The sequence below is a fragment of the Lampris incognitus genome, chromosome 1 (genome assembly GCF_029633865.1).
Source record: "Lampris incognitus isolate fLamInc1 chromosome 1, fLamInc1.hap2, whole genome shotgun sequence".
Classification (NCBI taxonomy): domain Eukaryota; kingdom Metazoa; phylum Chordata; class Actinopteri; order Lampriformes; family Lampridae; genus Lampris; species Lampris incognitus.
This window is the reverse complement of record NC_079211.1, coordinates 99,724,997-99,743,679: the sequence shown is the minus strand read 5'-3', so window position 1 is coordinate 99,743,679 and position 18,683 is coordinate 99,724,997. Positions and strand designations below refer to the sequence as shown.

Here is an 18,683-nt window from a genome sequence, read left to right as displayed (position 1 = left end):
TGCGTCATCTTTACCTCCTGAACATTTATTCTCTCTGCTGGTCAGGGAATCGAAAGCACAAGCTAGATTTGCTTTTAGCAGTTGGGAACATGGTTGTGGTAGAACCTCTTTTTGTGCTGAAAGCAGTCTGGCGAGGTTCTGAATGAGAGCCAGCAGGTGTCTAAGTGATTGCTGACATGAGTTTTAAAGATGGGAGATGATAGGTGATGTAGTTTGCCATATGAATTTCCTAGTAATAATTCAAGTTTATTTACCTGAAAAAAATATTGGAAATTACACATTGTGGGCCTAAAATGATAACCTACATTATATGCTGGAAGTTAATATTGTGATTTTAAGCACATTAGGCTTTCCTGCCTTGTGTTTACCCCCCCCCCCCAAATTTTTCTACCTAATTGTACCCGTCCAATGACCCAACTCTTCCAAGTCGTCCCGGTCATTGCTCCACCCCTTCTGCCGATCCGGGGAGGGCTGCAGACTACCACATATCTCCTCTGATACATGTGGAGTCACCAGCTACTTCTTTTCGCCTGACAGTGAGAAGTTTCGCCAGGGGGACGTAGTGCGTGGGGGGATCACGCTATTCCCCCCCCAGTTCCCTCTCCTCCCTGAGCAGGTGCCCCGACTGACCAGAGGAGGCACTAGTGCAGCGACCGGGACACATACCGACATCTGGCTTCCCACCCGCAGACACAGCCAGTTGTGTCTGTAGAGACGCCCGACCAAGCCAAGGCAACGGAATAGACCACTACACTACCCGGATGCCCTGTGTTTACATTGTTTTGATGTGCCTTTGTAAAAAATGTTTATATTGGGAAGGAAGAAACCTCAGGGAGAGCAACAGAGGAGGGATCTCTCTCCCAAGACAGATAAACGTGCAGTGGATTTTGGGTTTATACAATTTGCAGAACACAACATTCCAAGAAGATAACAGAATTGTAATGGACTTGTAAAATAAATAAAGAATCTAATGAGGAGGATGCCAAGCAGTGTCCAGATGCCACCAGCACAGCCTAGGACCTGAGTCACATGACCAACATCACCATGGAGACCTGGGAGGAGGACAGACTGCACATGCACACAAGGGAGACTCACACCACACTATTCACACACGTGGGAGAAGAGAAAGGAGAAGACATCATTCAGAGAGAGAGAAAACACAAGTGAGAGAAGAGAACAGTTTGCTATACGCAATAATCTCGTCAGCAGAAAAGTGCTTGGTAAATTTATTGAGACGGAAACAGGTCATGAAGTACCCAATATATAGGCAGCTAATTGTAGGTTAAGGCAAAAAGATGAGTTTTAAATTTGGATTTAAAGGACTCAACAGATTTTCTGACAACAGCAGGCAGGTTATTCCACAAGAACAGGGCCCTGATAGGAAAAGGCCCTGCTGCCAGTTGACTTCTTTTTAACTTTGGGTACACACAGGAGCCTGTATTTTGGGAGCGGAGAGCTCGAGATGGAATGTACGGTTTAAGGAGATCAAGTCAAGCCAATTTTATTTGTATAGCCCAATATCACAAATTACAAATTTGCCTCAAGGGGCTTTACAGCAATACAACATCCTGTCCTTGGACCCTCGCATCGGATGAGGAACAACTCCGTAAAAAAAAAAAAACCTTTAACAGGGAGAACAAATAGGAAGAAACCTCAGGGAGAGCAACAAAGGAGGGATCTCTCTCCCAAGAAGGACAACGTGCAATGGATGTTGTGTTTACACAATTTACAGTATACAACATTGAAAGAGGATAACAGAATCATAATGGAATTATGAGGAGGATGCAAAGCAGGTGCCAGCCCAGGACCTGAGCCACGTGACCAGCATCACCATGTAAGAAAAAAAAAAGTCAGACATCTTGGTGAGAGAAGGATATAGCATTAAAACAGGATAACAAAATTATGTCGATTAATAATATATAAAAAAACAAAATGTGATGAGGGGGATGCCAAGCAGTGTCCAGATCACCATGCAGACCTGGGAGGAGGCCAGACTGCACGTGCACACAAGGGAGATTCAAATCACACCATTCACACACAGAAAAAGATAGGAGACGACATCATTCAGAGAGAGAGAAAAGACGTGAGAGAAGAGAACAGTTTGCAATAGTCAACAATCTATACACTATATCTCGTATGTGGAACAGTATTTGGTAAATTTATTAAGACAGAAACTGACCTGCCATGCTGTACAGGTTGTGAAGCACTCAACTTAAAGGCAACTAGGCTAAGGCAAAATATGAGTTTTAAGTAGTGCTGCACGATTTGGTGAAAAAGTCATATTGCAATTATTGTGGACAATATCGCAATTGCGATATAATAAACAAATTTATATATCTACAAATAATACAAATTTGTTGTGTTGCCACGACATGTAGCAACTTTCATTTTGCATGTTTTACACAGTTCCTCTTTCTACTCAGTATTGCTTAGCTTGAATCCAAAATATCACCATATTACAGGTCACTTTTTTTTTGCCACCAGTTCATCAGCGTTAACCTGCTCGTTATCATCGGTATCATTTTTTTCCTTCTTTCTGGTCAGCACACAGCACACCGGATAGTCATGGGACCATAGACTGCACACGCGTCACTGCCTAAACAGAGATTGATTGGTCATCTCTTAATTATGGGTGTAGATATGCAGACTGCACACAAGCAGACGTTCACACACGCACATTTTATTATGTAATTAAATCGCAGCATTTTGCGGTTATATAATTGCACAGGCTGGCATCGCGATTACGATTAGATTAATCATGCAACACTAGTTTTAAGTTTGGATTTAAAGGATTAAACAGACTCTGATTGTCTGACGGCAGCAGGCAGGTTATTCCACAAGAACGGGGCCCGATAGGAAAAAGCCCTGCCACCAGCTGACTTCTTTTTAACTTTGGGTACACACAGGAGCCCTGTATGATCAGACAGTTAGGATGGGGCAAGTCCATTTAGGATTTTATAAGTCAGCAAATGAAAGTGCTGATAGATACTTCTCATTTTAAACCCTGCTTATCACATATTAACCTCATCTGGTTTTTCTAGACCATAACGTTCAGAAGTTATAAGCAAAAACGTTTTTTAAAAAACCACAATCTCGCTGATTGATGGATTTATTTTTTTATTTATTTTTTTATTTTTGCCTGAGTAGTTGGTGAGATTGGTACCCTACTTGCCAAGCTTGGAGACTAGGTCTTACTGTCTCTGAACTGTAGATACTTTTAAGGGAAAAAAATGAAAATAATATGTACAATAAAAATAGTGTTTCAGCACTGCGTGCTTGGACCCATCATAATAGTAATAATAATGATGATGAGTTTCAAGTTTGTATCAAATGCACGACAATACAGCAGTGGCAGACATTGCTGGCAAAGAAATGCTTAGGCATCAGGCTCACATCAAAAAGCTAAAACATATAATGTTTAAATTTAAAGTTAAACTAGTATTTAATGAGACTGTAAAATAATCACAAATAAAAATATATAAGTGAAAAATGAAAAACATTACAGCGGCTGAGGTAAATATGGTTGTGTATAAATATGTAAATAAAAAAACAGGTCAGAGGTCAATTTTTAGTAAAATGTCTCGTACATGGGGCCAACCAAGAGCTCATTTTGAGGTCGTCCCTGAGAGTTGAGGTCATCCCCCATAAAACTGAGCCAAACAGCCCAAGCGAGGTCTGCAGTCTTTTCTTTACACTAGTAAACTTTTTTCCCCTCCCTCCCTCCCTCCCTCCCTCCCTCCCTCCCTCCCTTTTTTTTCCCCTCCCTCCCTCCCTCCCTCCCTTTTTTTTCCCCTCCCTCCCTCCCTCCCTCCCTCCCTCCCTTTTTTTTTCTCCCAATTGTACTTGGCCAATTACCCCACTCTTCCGAGCTGTCCCAGTCGTTGCTCCACCCGCTCTGCTGATTCTGGGAGGGCTGCAGACTACCACATGTCTCCTCCAATACATGTGGAGTCGCCAGCTGCTTCTTTTCACCTAACAGTGAGGCGTTTCACTAGGGGACGTAGCACGTGGGACCATCACGCTATTCCCCCCCCCGAACAGCCACGCTAACCGACCAGAGGAGGTGCTAGTGCAGCGACCAGGACACATATCCATATCCGGCTTCCCACCCGCAGACACGGCCAATTGTCTGTAGGGATGCCTGACCAAGCCGGAGGTAACACGAGGATTCGAACCGGCAATCCCTGGTGTTGATAGGCAACGGACTAGACCGTTACACTACCCGGACACCCCCCCTAATAAACTGTTTTAAGTAATCGTTGTGTTGTTCAGCTGTTTTGTTATGGAATCAGGCAACAAAGTAAAACTCAATACATGATATATGTGAAAGGAAGTGTGCAGCCACAAGCACCAGTTACTGGAACAGAGTCTTGAGGTTTTCAGAAACCATCTCATTACATTACAGTCATTTAGCCGAAGTTTTTTTTCCCAATGTGACTTACAATAAGTGCATGTGATGTAGGAACTTGGGAGAACTACTAGTCATCAGAGGCCATAATTGCATCCTCTCTCTAAGCAAGCATCTAAGAGCAAAACCAGTGCCAAAGTAAAAGCGCAAGAAAGAGATTTTTTTTTTAATGAGTGAATACAGTAAGTGCTAAGAGCATGTAACAGGCTAGTAGTTCTTGATTCAAGATTCAAGAGTTAGACTTGTCACGTACACACAAGTACAAGTCCCGAGTGCAGTGAAATGAAAAAAGGTACAAGCTCCGAGATGTGCAAACAAAAAAGTACAACAGGTACACATGCATTCCAATTTGCAACATACAATTTACGATTTACTATCAACAGTTAAGAACTATCTGTAAAAAGAAAACAGACAGCACAATATATACAGTAAAAGCACTTAAAAATAGAAGTCTGAGGTATATGTACTGAAATATGAGGTATGTATGTACATAAAATGAGTTATGTGTAGTCGGTTACCTTACTGTGTGTGTGTGTGTGCGTGCATGCATGCGTGCATGCGTGCTTGAGCATGGGGGGCAGTATGTGTCAGCGAGGGGGCCCCGGTATGGTCAGCGTTCACAGTCCTGATGGCCTGAGGAAAGAAACTCCGTCTCAGTCTCTCTGTATTGCAACATGACTGCAGAGGTGCTTGCCTGACCGCAGCAGTTGGAACAGTCCGTTGTTGGGGTGGTGAGGGTCCTTCATAATCCTGTAGGCTCTGGTTCGGCACCTCTTGGTGTATAAGTCCTGCAGGGTGGGGAGTGAGTTACCAATAGTGCGCTCAGCCGAACGCATTACTCTACGCAGAGCCTTCCTATCCTGGGCGGAGCTGTTGCCAAACCAGGCAGAGATGCATCCTGTCAGGATGCTCTCCACTGCTGCAGCGTAGAAGGAGGTGAGTTTTCAACCTGCACCGAAAGAGTGCAGGAAAGGTGAGTTTTCAACCTGCGCCGAAGGAGCTTGAAGAGGCGAGTTTTCAACCTGCGACTCCGCTGTCCTGACATCAGTGGGGAGTTCATTCCACCACTGTGGGACCAGGACAGAAAAGAGTTGTGACCGGGTCAATCGGCAGCAGGGGCCTCTGAGCAACGGGGCAACCAGGCGTCCCGAGGCAGCAGAGCGAAGTGGTTGGGCGGGGATGTAGGGCTTGACCATGGCCTGGAGATAGGAAGGAGCTGTCCCTTTCACTGCCCTGTAGGCTAGCACCCGAGTCTTAAACTGGATGCGAGCAGCTACTGGGAGCCAGTGTAGGGACATGAGAAGGGGAGTTGTGTGGGAGAACTTAGGGCGGTTGAACACCAGACGAGCTGCAGCTTTCTGAACAAGCTCCAGAGGTCTGATGGCCGACGCCGGGGCGCCAGCAAGGAGGGAGTTGCTGCAGTCCAGCCGGGAGATGACCAGAGCCTGGATGAGCACCTGTGCCATCTCATCGGTGAGGAATGGGTGAATCCTCCTGATGTTATAGAGGAGAAATCTGCAGGAGCGAGCAACTGATGCAGGGTTTGCAGCAAACGACAGTTGGTCGTCCAGCATCACACCCAGATTCCTCGCGGTCCGAGTTGGCGTCACCACAGGGTTGTCAATGGTGATGGCCAGGTCTCGGTGCGGGCAACCTTTCCCCGGGAGGAACATCAGCTCTGTCTTGTCCAGATTGAGCTTCAGGTGGTGTGTCGCCATCCACTCCGAGATGTCAGTCAAGCACGCAGCAATGCGTGTCTACTTGTGTGTCAGAGGGAGGAAAGGACAAGATCAGCTGGGTGTCATCGGCATAACAATAGTAAGAGAAGTCATGAGAGTGAATAACGGAACCCAGGGATGTCGTGTACAAGGAGAAAAGGAGAGGACCCAGAACCTCTGTCAATTCAAAAACACAGCGTTGCTTTTACAAGTTGAACTTGATTGTGATTGTGTATGTTTTATAGGAAAAACGGCATGTTTTATTAAGACCTACACAATTTGTGCATTAAGTTTAACTAGTTTTTCATCTGAGGATTTCCTGTATTTATTTCACAAGTTTGTAATTTGTTTAATTTAACCAGTAATCAAAGCTTGGGATGCAACATGAAATGCAAGCAAATAGAAACCCCAAAGTTGGAATGACACTCTTAAAATTGATAACAATCGATCAGAAACTAAGAAACATAGCTGAGTAAACATGCGGTAGCAGCTTCTTTTTTTTAAGGCAACAAGTAAATATGTTGTCTTATAAATGAAAGGTTAATAAACATTTAAAGAGAGACTGACATGCACTTTCTGAGCACATTTTTTAACACTGGGAGTTTGAATCACACCCGATAATAGGTGTGGTTTTAAGAATTCAAAGCTATTGGCTACGGTCTTCCTGGCTGGGTGGGGGTCAGTACCGCTCGTCACTTGTTACAAAAAATGTCGGAGAGGGAGATCCTCTGCGAGGATTCCAAGTTTCGAGGAGGGGGATTCGGTGATACAAATAGCTGTTAGATAGATAGATAGATAGATAGATAGATAGATAGATAGATAGATAGATAGATAGACAGACAGACAGACAGACAGACAGACAGACAGATAGATAGATAGATAGATAGATAGATAGATAGATAGATAGACAGCAATACGTCGTAGCAAGATCGATAATTAAAGTCTCAGCAAAATAGCACAAACTCGAGCCAAGTAGCTAGCAGGAGGGGGTGAAAGAACGGTTTCTCCGTGGTGTTATAGCATCTCGCTACAGACACACCCGATATGCAGATTGACTGGTGTCTACGTATCCACCGGCACAATTTGACATTGGACACCATCTACAGTCAATCACAGATCTGTCTCGACTGGCCGCAGACGCCCTGTTTTGGCTACTGAATTTCTCCGTGGTCACATTCCGACTGGGCACAAAACCTATCAATACGAATTTTCAGATTTTGATGTCAGTATCACTTTAATATTGAATTACTCAGATTTGATGCTGATCATAATTTTGCTTGTACTATGTGTCAACAGCTTGTTTTTGTCGTCCAAAGGATGCCTAAAGTGTTGATCTTGTTTTTTTCACAAAATATGTCAGCAGAGGTAACATAAATGTAGTTTCGTTTTGGCAGTTTCACTCTTAGTATTACTCTCTGCATGTAAGTACAAAACAACAAGAGAAAGAGCTGTGGTGTTATGTTGGCTTGACTTCGTTTCAGTTTCATTCTGAGGGGTCCAGGAAGGACCGTTGTGAAAGCGTGACTTTGGGTCATTTACAGACCTCAGCCCTGGGTCACAAGTTATTTTTGTTTCATCTTGAGAGACATTTCATTCATTTGCCATTGAATGCCAAGATTTTGCACATATTCAAATCATCTGGAACTCTCTACATTGATTTTGCCAAATGGCACAATTTCAGCTGAAGAGAGGGGGCTTATCAGTGAATGCAGCTGGTGTAGAGTTTGGTTTGAATGCAGGTCTGCAGAGTAATGGCCCTCAATGACATGACCACTGCTCTAAACACTGAACCAAAGTCTTGGGAGCTTGAATCCTGTGTGGATGTGTTTTTTCACTTGTGCCTCCACCCGCTGATGGCTGCCTGTCTGTTATGCATGGTTATGTCTAGAAAAATGGCGTTGGTGACACTAGTCCCTCATAAACTGTACAGCGATGGAATGCTGTTAGCTGATCACCAGCTAAGTTAAAGTAACCTACTTATTTCTCTGCAGTATTCAAAATGGGCTCATAAGTCATAAGCACTTAACAGTTCTGTCCTTTGGATAGAATTTGCTTGTAAAAGCTAACACTTGGGGGCAGCACAGTGGTTAGCGCAGTTGCCTCACAGCAAGAAGGTCCTGGGTTCGAGCCCCGGGGTAGTCCAACTGTGGGGGTCGTCCTCTGTGTGGAGTTTGCATGTTCTCTCTGTGTCTGCGTGGGTTTCCTCCAGGTGCTCCGGTTTCCTCCCACAGTCCAAAGACATGTAGGTCAGGTGAATCAGCCGTACTAAATTGTCCCTAGGTGTGAATGTGTGTCTGTGTGTGTGTTGGCCCTGTGATGGACTGGCAGCCTGTCCAGGGTGTCTCCCCACATGCCGCCCAATGACTGCTGGGATAGGCTCCAGCATTCCCGCGATCCTGAGCAGGATAAGCAGTTTGGATAATGGAAGGGATGAATCTTTAGAGACTTATGATCAATAAATATAAACCTGCCATCAACTAAAATTATTACTGGTTCAAAAATAAGCATCCATGTCATATGCATGCACAATGCCATTTCTTGTTAGTTGTTACCACAATCAATGAAAAAAAGTAGAGATTTAGATTATTTTGATAAATGATGTATGCCCAAAAATGCATTCACATCTTAAATAAGCACATGTGAACGTTACAAATATTGCCGATTGCACATTAATAAAACTATGCCCATAAAATATACAAATAACTCCTTAATAGTATGCATATGCATACATACCTACACCTATCTGAACATACACAATATATACGAAACGTGCAGATATAGATGCAGATACATACAGCGATAAAAAAATACTTTGATGGTGTAAGCTTAATTCGTGCATATAAACATCTGCATTTTAAACGTGGCTAATGCTGTGATTCATCCAAAAGCAAATATATAAGTTGGAGTAGGATGTGTAACAAACAGCAACTCCTGTCTTACCTGACTCGAGGCTTAATGTGCCTATTCAAATAGGGTTCTATAAAAGGGTTTTTTGTGAGCAAGACCACCTGTTCCTGGTTACCTATCATTTTAATTCATTTTAGTTGTTGCACTATTAATTTATGCTAATAGCTAGATGGAGTGAAATATTGACAAGTATGATTTAAAACAAACATACCAGGTTTTGAAAATATTTGGGGGCGTTTTTTTTCCAGCTGTGGAGGCAGCAAGTAGTATATGATTTTTTTTTAAGAGAAAACTTGAGAAATTTTTTGAGACTTGCCAAACAACAGCAGACCTGAGCAGTTTCATATGGGTCTTGGTAAAAATATATTCAGTGTTCCCAAAATATGACACCATAACACATTGACGGGTGTGCAGAACCGAAACAGGTGGTATGTGGTTTCCAACTTGGAGATTGGGACACCTGTTGCATCAGTCAGAAGTAGCTAGTTTAGCTTTGGCTCTGCATGATGGGGCGAAATATACTCTATGTAAGAACTTGTAGTGGATCAGTTTATGAGCAAGATTTTTAGAGGATGAAAATATTTCCCCATATGCAGCACGAAGTGTATGCTAAAAAAAAAAGAGGAACCAGGGATGGAAAATGTATGTCTCAATTCTTGGAATGAGTGAAGGCCATCCATATTATAAATGTCAATTAGTGATGCCTCCCTTTTTTTTCCCCTCCCTTTTTTTTCTCCCAATTGTACTTGGCCAATTACCCCACTCTTCCGAGCTGTCCCAGTCGTTGCTCCACCTGCTCTGCCGATTCTGGGAGGGCTGCAGACTACCACATGTCTCCTCCAATACATGTGGAGTCGCCAGCTGCTTCTTTTCACCTGACAGTGAGGCGTTTCACTAGGGGACGTAGCACGTGGGACCATCACGCTATTTTCCCCCCCCGAACAGCCACGCTAACCGACCAGAGGAGGTGCTAGTGCAGCGACCAGGACACATATCCGTATCTGGCTTCCCACCCGCAGACACGGCCAATTGTCTGTAGGGATGCCTGACCAAGCCGGAGGTAACACGAGGATTCGAACCGGCAATCCCTGGTGTTGATAGGCAACGGACTAGACCGCTACACTACCCGGACACCCCCCCCTAATAAACTGTTTTTAAGTAATCGTTGTGTTGTTTGGCTGTTTTGTTATGGAATCAGGCAACAAAGTAAAACTCAATACGTCGTAGCAAGATCGATAATTAAAGTCTCAGCAAAATAGCACAAACTCGAGCCAAGTAGCTAGCAGGAGGGGGTGAAAGAACGGTTTCTCCATGGTGTTATAGCATCTCGCTATGGACACACCCGATATGCAGATTGGCTGGTGTCTACGTATCCACCGGCACAATTTGACATTGGACACCATCTACAGCAGCGGTCGGGAACCTATGGCTCGCGAGCCATATATGGCTCTTCCGGTGACGGCATATGGCTCCCAGACAATTTTGAGTTGAAAATTATTTTTTTTTCAAAAAAATCAGTTTGGAACTGATTTTAAAATACTTCTGATATTTCTTAATAATACTGTGTCATTTTAAAGTAAACAGAAATTAGTTTTGAAGATAAATTTCACGGGTCACCCGTGGGTCGGGTCGGGAACCAATGGCTCGCGAGCATGTCCGGGTCATTGTAAAGGTGAAGAAATCAATTTTATCAGATAGCCAACTAGTTTATCCGCTTCAACCCTTGTAACGGAAAAGATGGCGAAAAGAAAAAAAGACGATGATTACCGTGCATTCCAGGCTGCGTGGACAGAGGAATTTGCATTTGTGGAGAGAGCAGGATCTGCGGTATGTCTAATATGCAATGATAAAATTGCATCGATGAAACGGTCAAATATAAAGCGGCACTTCGATACGCACCATGCTTCATTTGCATCGAAATATCCAGCGGGGGACAGCAGGAAAAGGGCATGCGAGGAGCTACAGCGGAGAGTGCAGACGAGTCGGCAGCAACTACGTGTGTGGACCAAGCAAGGTGACGGGAATTCCGCTAGCTTTGCGGGGGCTTTGGCAATAGTAAGGAATGGAAAGTCATTCACAGATGGCGAGTATGCCAAAACATTCATGCTTGATGTGGCCAATGAACTGTTTGATGACTTCCCAAATAAAGACAAGATAATCAAACGAATAAAAGACATGCCCCTGTCAGCAAGAAGTGTGCACGATCGTAGCATCATGATGGCAAATCAAGTCGAGGAAACACAAATTAAGGACATAAACGCCGGGACATACTTTTCTCTCGCGTTAGATGAGTCAACAGACGTTAGCCATCTATCTCAGTGCAGTATCATTGCCAGGTATGCTGCAGGTGACACACTGCGTGAGGAAAGCTTGGCTGTTTTGCCAATGAAAGGGACAACAAGAGGAGAGGATTTATTCATGTCTTTCATGGAGTTTGCTAAAGAAAAAAAACTACCGATGGATAAACTTATTTCTGTCTGTACTGATGGTGCACCCTGTATGTTGGGGAAGAACAAAGGATTTGTAGCGCTTCTCCGTGAACATGAAAAGAGAGCCATCCTAAGTTTTCATTGCATCCTGCACCAGGAGGCGCTTTGCGCTCAGACGTGTGGCCAGGAGCTTGGTGAGGGGATGTCGCTGGTCATTCGAGTGGTCAACTTTATTGTTGCCCGAGCTTTAAATGATCGCCAGTTTAAAGCTCTGTTAGAAGAAGTTGGGAATCATTATCCCGGTCTGCTTTTACACAGCAACGTGCGTTGGTTGTCAAGGGGGAAGGTGCTCAGCCGTTTTGCAGCTTGCCTGAGTGAAATCCGGACTTCTCTTGAAATGAAAGGCGTCAAGCATCCTGAGCTAGACAACACTGACTGGCCCCTGCAGTTTCACTATCTCGTGGACATAACTGGCCATCTGAACCAGCTCAATGTGAAAATGCAAGGTATTGGAAATACAATCTCATCCCTTCAACAAGCAGTGTTTGCATTTGGAAGCAAGCTGGAAGTCTTTCTCAGGGACATTGAAACAGGTCGTCTTCTGCACTTTGAAAGACTGCAACAATTTAGAGATGCATGCTTAGCAAGTGACTCCACTCAACATCTGGATCTCCAGCAGCTAGCTGGCTTTACGTTCAATCTCCTGCAGTCATTCAAAGCACGTTTTGGAGAATTTCGTGCACGCACTGGTCTTTTCAAGTTCATCACTCATCCACATGAGTGTGCAGTGGACAAAATCGACCTGACATGCATCCCCGGGGTCTCTATCGGAGACTTTGAGCTGGAAGTTGCTGACCTGAAGGCATCAGACATGTGGATGAGTAAGTTCAAGTCACTTAATGGAGAGTTGGAAAGTCTTGCGCGACAGCGAGCAGAGCTGGCGAGGGAACACAAGTGGACAGAAATTAAAAATCTTCAACCTGAAGACCAGCTGATTCTTAAAACTTGGAACGAGCTTCCTGTGACATACCACACAATGCAGCGTGTGAGTATTGCCGTATTGACCATGTTTGGCTCTACATATGCATGTGAACAGTCTTTCTCGCATATGAGGAACATTAAGACCAACCTACGCTCACGTTTAACTGATGGAAGCCTCAACGCCTGCATGAAGCTCAACCTCACCACGTATGAACCAGACTACAAGGCCATCAGCAAAACCATGCAGCACCAGAAGTCGCATTAAAAGTAAGACATATTTAATTTATTATACGTTAAAAATACTATATGGCTCTCAATGAAATATATTTAGAAATATTTGGCTTTTATGGCTCTCCCAGTCAAAAAGGTTCCCGACCCCTGATCTACAGTCAATCACAGATCTCTCTTGAGTGGCCGCAGACGCCCTGTTTTGGCCACTGAATTTCTCCGTGGTCACGTTCCAACTGGGCACAAAACCTATCAATACGAATTTTCAGATTTTGATGTCAGTATCACTTTAATATTGAATTACTCAGATTTGATGCTGATCATAATTTTGCTTGTACTGTGTGTCAACAGCTTGTTTTTGTTGTCCAAAGGATGCCCTAAAGTGTTGATCTTGTTTTTTTCACGAAAATATGTCAGCAGAGGTAACATAAATGTAGTTTCATTTTGGAAGTTTCACTCTTAGTATTACTCGCTGCATGGTTATTGTAAGTACAAACCAACAAAAGAACAAGGTGTGGTGTTATGTTGGCTTGACTTCCTTTCAGTTTCATTCTGAGGGGTCCAGGAAGGACCGTTGTGAAAGCGTGACTTTGGGTCATTTACAGACCTCAGCCCTGGGTCACAAGTTATTTTTGTTTCATCTTGAGAGACATTTCATTCATTTGCCATTGAATGCCAAGAGTTTGCACATATTCATATCATCTGTGTGTGTGTGTGTGTGTGTGTGTGTGTGTGTGTGTGTGTGTGTGTGTGTGTGTGTGTGTGTGTGTGTGACACACCATTAACTGTTAATTGTACTTTGAAAATGTTTGATTTTAGATATGTATGTACATGTAGTGAATAACTGGTCAGGGTTACTATGCATCTTGGAAAACTTGGAAATGTTTAGACTACTTTTCTGGTTATGGAAAACAACTGGGAAATGACAAAATTGATCAAAAGCCCTGGAAATGTATTGAAGTCATAGAAAATGTTAAAGTTATATAATTGTACTTTTACCTGCTTAGATTTCACATCAGTGTTGAATTTTGGGGGGTATGTTCCAGCTTAAAGTTACACAGTACATTTAGAGACTGTTGAGGTGTTGAGGCTTCCACTGATAGTTAACACTGAATAATATCACCTTCCATGAGCACTGAATGTCCAGTATTTCTAAGCAAAAGTTCTGGAAAACGATTTCCTGAAGAGTTGTAACTGCTGAAAGATATCTTTAGAATACAGAAGCCCTGATAGAAAAGCAAAAAACAAAAAACAAAATGTGCCTAGTCAGTCGTCACTCCTCAATTCAACCCCCCTGACCAACGCATCCTGGCAATGAACTGGTAAAATGTTCCTGATCATCGCAATAATAATAATAATTTATTTACACTTTTATGATAGCTAAATCAAATGTCACATCATCTGTCACTGTTATTCACAAGTACCACCATTTCAAATGGCTTGAAAGGTTCTTCTCCTCTGTCCCTATAGTTACCGGAGAAGCCAAGCAATATACGTTAATTTAATTTATTTTACTATGTTAATTCATGCATGCATATTGAACCTGTGCACTTTGATGTTTAACAGCATGTGGTGGATGATGTAGGAGTCCTGATGGCTTTTCTTTATTCTGTGCTCTAGCCTGGGTCAATTAGCCTCCATTGTTGGGATTAACCAATCAGACTTCTGCCCTTTGGGAAGACCCCAGCTCTCATCTACTGTTGGACCAGGATCGGGGGCAGTGACTGGAAATGGAGAGGGATATAAGGATATTGGGGCAAAGCCTGATGCCATTTCTTTGGTAGGTATTTACATGATAATGTCTAAGTGATTAGTAAAAGTACAAAGTTGATTTGAAGTGTGTTTATTTTTTTGTTATGGTTGGTTTTTGTTTCATGTTTGGCCTCTTTGATGATGAAATCTTACTTAGTGGCAAGAAGTTGCTAGTGTTGTTTTATACAGAGATTAGAAGCGAGTAATAGAGTACAGCATCAATTGGTCCATGTAATCAAGACCTACTAACTGTTTTAGCGAGGTATTAAAACAAGCTCTACATATCAAAATACCAATATATTAGAAGGTATCAAAAACATTCCCATAAAGTTCATCTGGACATCCAAATGATGTCCAGATGAACTGATTCAACTTTATGGGATTTTTTTTTATGCTTGCCCAATAATCCAGGTAAGAAAATCAAAGAAGGTTGAATCAGCTCATCTGAATACGTTTAGTGACGGATACGTTTCATCACTCTACTAAGTGACATCCTCAATCTAAACTGACTCCAGGTATCCCAACCCCATATTAACAATACAGTTACATAATGACCGAATATGTGAAACTGGTTTCAGTCATTATGTAACTATAATAGTTTATAATGGGTGGGGATACCTGCAGTCAGTTTAGTCTGAAGATGTCACTTAGTTGAGTGATGAAACATAGCTGTCAATAAACGTTGTATCCAGAGGAACTGATTCAACCTCTTTTGATTTGTGAGATTTCCTTACCTGGATTATTGAGCATGGATCAAGACAAACTACCAAAAACATTATTCATCATATGAAAAACAAGTTAGACAGATCACATAGAACGCGATCTGTTCTTTCCATTCTTTGGGTTTACAAAGTCGTGTGTGTGTGTGTGTTTCGGCCCTGTGATGGCCTGGCGGCCTGTCCAGGGTGTTTCCCCGCCTGCCGCCCAATGACTACTGGGATAGGCTCCAGCATCCCCGCAACCCTGAGAGCAGGATAAGCGGTTTGGATGGATGGATGGATAAAGCACATAGAGAGCAATGCAAATCGCTTCATGAGAAAATTGTTCAAATGGGGCAACTGCTACAGTTCATAAGTGCTCGGTGCAAAGGTCATATGTGGAGAGGAGACTTTTTATCTTTCAGTTTTCTGGGTTGGGACTCTCTATATGTGGCCTGATGGTAAGAGCCCTTTCTAAGGGATGATCAGGACAGTTTAATATGGCACTGACCTTCCTCAGAACCTGCCTGTCGTAAAGGTCACAGAGCTGCACCTAACTCAGCCCAATGACTTTGGCAAGCTGACCAATGCTGTTGTTGTTGGCCAAATTTAGCTTTCTAAACCAGGACAGAATATACTCAATCAAAACTCTTAAAGAAGGGTCAGCATAGTAATGCATATATTAAGCAGGGTGTCAATGAAAATTAGTATGTGTGCTCAGCCAGCTTACCATAGATAAATCAAGAGAATGGAAAAATTCAAAGGATTTATTTTCCTCATGAAATGCAAATATTGTTTTGAGAAACACCTCCATACTGGTAAGGAAGCACAATGTGTTGTCAAGCAAAGTGCCCAAATACTTAGAATTACCTCTCAGTTCAATAACAGTTTACTCAATAACTGCTAACTCTATAATTGCGTAGGTGATGACTTCCAAAAAAATCAACGGTCATGTCATTTGTTTTACACAAATTTGGTTCACAGAAAAAAATGCTTTTACACTTGCACAAAGTCATCAGCTACTGGCTAATGATCTCATGTTCCTCCCTTTCTCAAGGCGGCTTACTATGACCAAAGCTTTATGTGCCTGTAGTCATGTAAATCCATTCAATGAACTTGCTACAGGTCTTAAGCCTAATTGGTGCCTTCTGCACTAAGTTAGTTAAAAAAAGAAGAAGTCTGCATTGATAGTCATCAGTTTCTCCATTTGACTTGTCAAATCTCTGTTTCTTGTCCTCAGATAAGTAATACCCTGCCTGCTCTCACAGGAGGCCAAGCTGACAGCTTCACTCCCAGGCTTCTGTCTGCTCCCAGAGAGTTCCTGATGAAGGATAAGGCCCTAGAATCATGTGTTAGCCAGGCTAGTGGACCTGCTATAGACCCAAATGTGGATTTGGAAGGTGGAGGAGAGGAACCAGATCAGTACTCAAAGCCAGAGGCCCAGCTGGACTCTGGATCCGAGCGCAGTTGCTATAGCCAAAAATCCTATGGCAGTGGTTTACCTGGCAACAGGAGTCCCCAATTCAGTGGTTCATATGGAGATGTGTCTAAACCAAGCAATGTCCACAACAATGGCAACTCTCACAATAGCTACAGCAACTCACACCGTAGCAACTGTTCCCATGAATGCAGATTCAACTACAGCAACAGCTACAGCTCCATCCACAGCAATACCTCCTATAGCAACGGGTTCCATGGTGACTTGTCAGTGAGGTCGAGCCTTGGTGAGATCATGAGCGAGCGAGCAGATTCAAAGGAATCATTACAGTCAAAGAGCAGGGGAGAAGGGAGGAGAATAACTGCAGGTCATCATGGGTCAGAGGGAGCAGAGAAGAAAGCCTACCTGGAGCCAGAGACTCTGGGGCAGATCAGATATCTGGCCAGGGAAGATAGGAATTCTGATGGCAGATTTTTCTGAGCTATTATCCAAAAGAAATGAACAGATAGTTTCCTCTTATTTCTATTTCATCGCTCTTAATGTTGTTCTCTTTGTTAATTTGTTTCAGTTGTTCATCATACTGAGAGAACAATGCATAGTTGGATTCATATCTCTGTAGGCCCTTATCCTTTCCCTGCTAAATTTCCTAGAGATGTAAATGCCGGTGGTCTTTGTCTTCTGTCCTGATTTTAGCAATTATGCAACAGGATTGAAGAGAAATTCTGTAACGGCCTCTTTGATTTGACCCAGAAATCAACTATGGTAAATGAATATCAGCAAAGGCACAATAGAGAAAAACACAACCTGACTTGAAATACAGTTTTGCTTCTGGTTTTACTCATATTGCTCTTTCTGGTGCTTTTGTAAGGAATCCTTTGATGGTGACATTTTAATGCCATATTGTTATGCTGCTGAATTCCAAGTATGATTTTAAGTTGGTTTTATGATTATTATTTTTTTAATAGTAAAACCTTTCATGTGTAATTGTAGCATTTTTATAACCCTTTTGTAATATTTCCTTCAGAATAAATGTGTTCATAATTTGGCTCCTGTCAGTGGGTCTCTCACCGTCAACTTGTAGTATAATGTGAACTTGGAACAGTCTATAGCCTCTCCAAAGTTAGGAGCATTAAATCACACAATTCACCCAATCATAGCCCAGATAATACCCCTCTTCTCCCTTTGATACTGATCATATTTCACATCTCTGTTTAAGACCTTATACCGTGCAGAGTCCTCCTGTCTGTTCCTTAAGCTTCTAGACACATTTTATTGGGATAGGGAAACATTGTTTGAGTTTCAGTTTGACGTCTGAATTTTGCTAATCAGTAATCCAGACTTCAAAACAAACACTATCAGGTTTGTCGTGTGGTGGCCTGTCTTGTGCAGCCCCCCCACTCCCCTATGACTCATGGCTCAGAGCCAAAGCAAGCCTCCATGCAAGGTGTTTGTTCGCTACGTTTTTTTCTTTACTTTATCTTTCGGTGCCGTTGCATCCAGGTTCATGTACAAAGAAGTGTAGGAAGTGTGTGATGTGCGTGAGATGTCAGTTCTTGGACAAAATGTCCCTCTGGAGTAGGAACAATTTTCCTTTCCTATTGAGCACCAGCCAGTAAAAGCCAAAAGTATTCCGCCACAGGCCTCTTCAGTAGCTACGAGGAGAACGGCGGCCATTCCCCATGTCACTGCACTCCTATGAAATGCCTTTTCCTTTTAGAAAAAGTTGGTTTGAAAAATGGTATCACTTGGTTCTTGTTTATGATTATTTCATCGGCCGCTGGAATACGCTGTACAGCGATTGGCAACACTCGAACAACGTATCTCGACTGGTCGCACGAGGACATCGTGTTCGCAGCCTTACATTTTCAAAGAAAGGAGAAGGCGTGATTTTTTTTCCACAGCTCCACCCTGATTTGCATTTGCTGATCTGTCGTTTATCTGCCGGTAATATGAACATGGGGAAATGGCATATGAGTCAAAACTATAGTGAAGAGCAGAAGTTGCTTGGGAACCGAGGAAAAGGAATGGGAAGCTGCTTCACCCTTCTCAATGATAGGTTAATGTATGTATACTTGAGCAAACTTGACACGGCATGGCTGCCAACAGAACCCTACAGCTCTGCTA

The 18,683-nt window shown here is 42.9% G+C and overlaps 1 protein-coding gene across 1 annotated transcript in view; it reads left to right on the top strand.

Annotated features, from left to right (window-relative positions):
* The window catches only part of cep78 (centrosomal protein 78), a 53,539-nt gene extending 35,967 nt beyond the window's left edge, over positions 1-17,572 (top strand). Inside the window, exons 15-16 of the mRNA XM_056288910.1 lie at positions 14,292-14,451; positions 16,362-17,572. Of these exons, the coding sequence (XP_056144885.1) occupies positions 14,292-14,451; positions 16,362-17,039 (838 nt within the window). The 3' untranslated portion in view covers positions 17,040-17,572. The remainder of the gene's footprint in view (positions 1-14,291; positions 14,452-16,361) is intronic.
* The last annotated feature ends 1,111 nt before the right edge of the window (positions 17,573-18,683 follow it).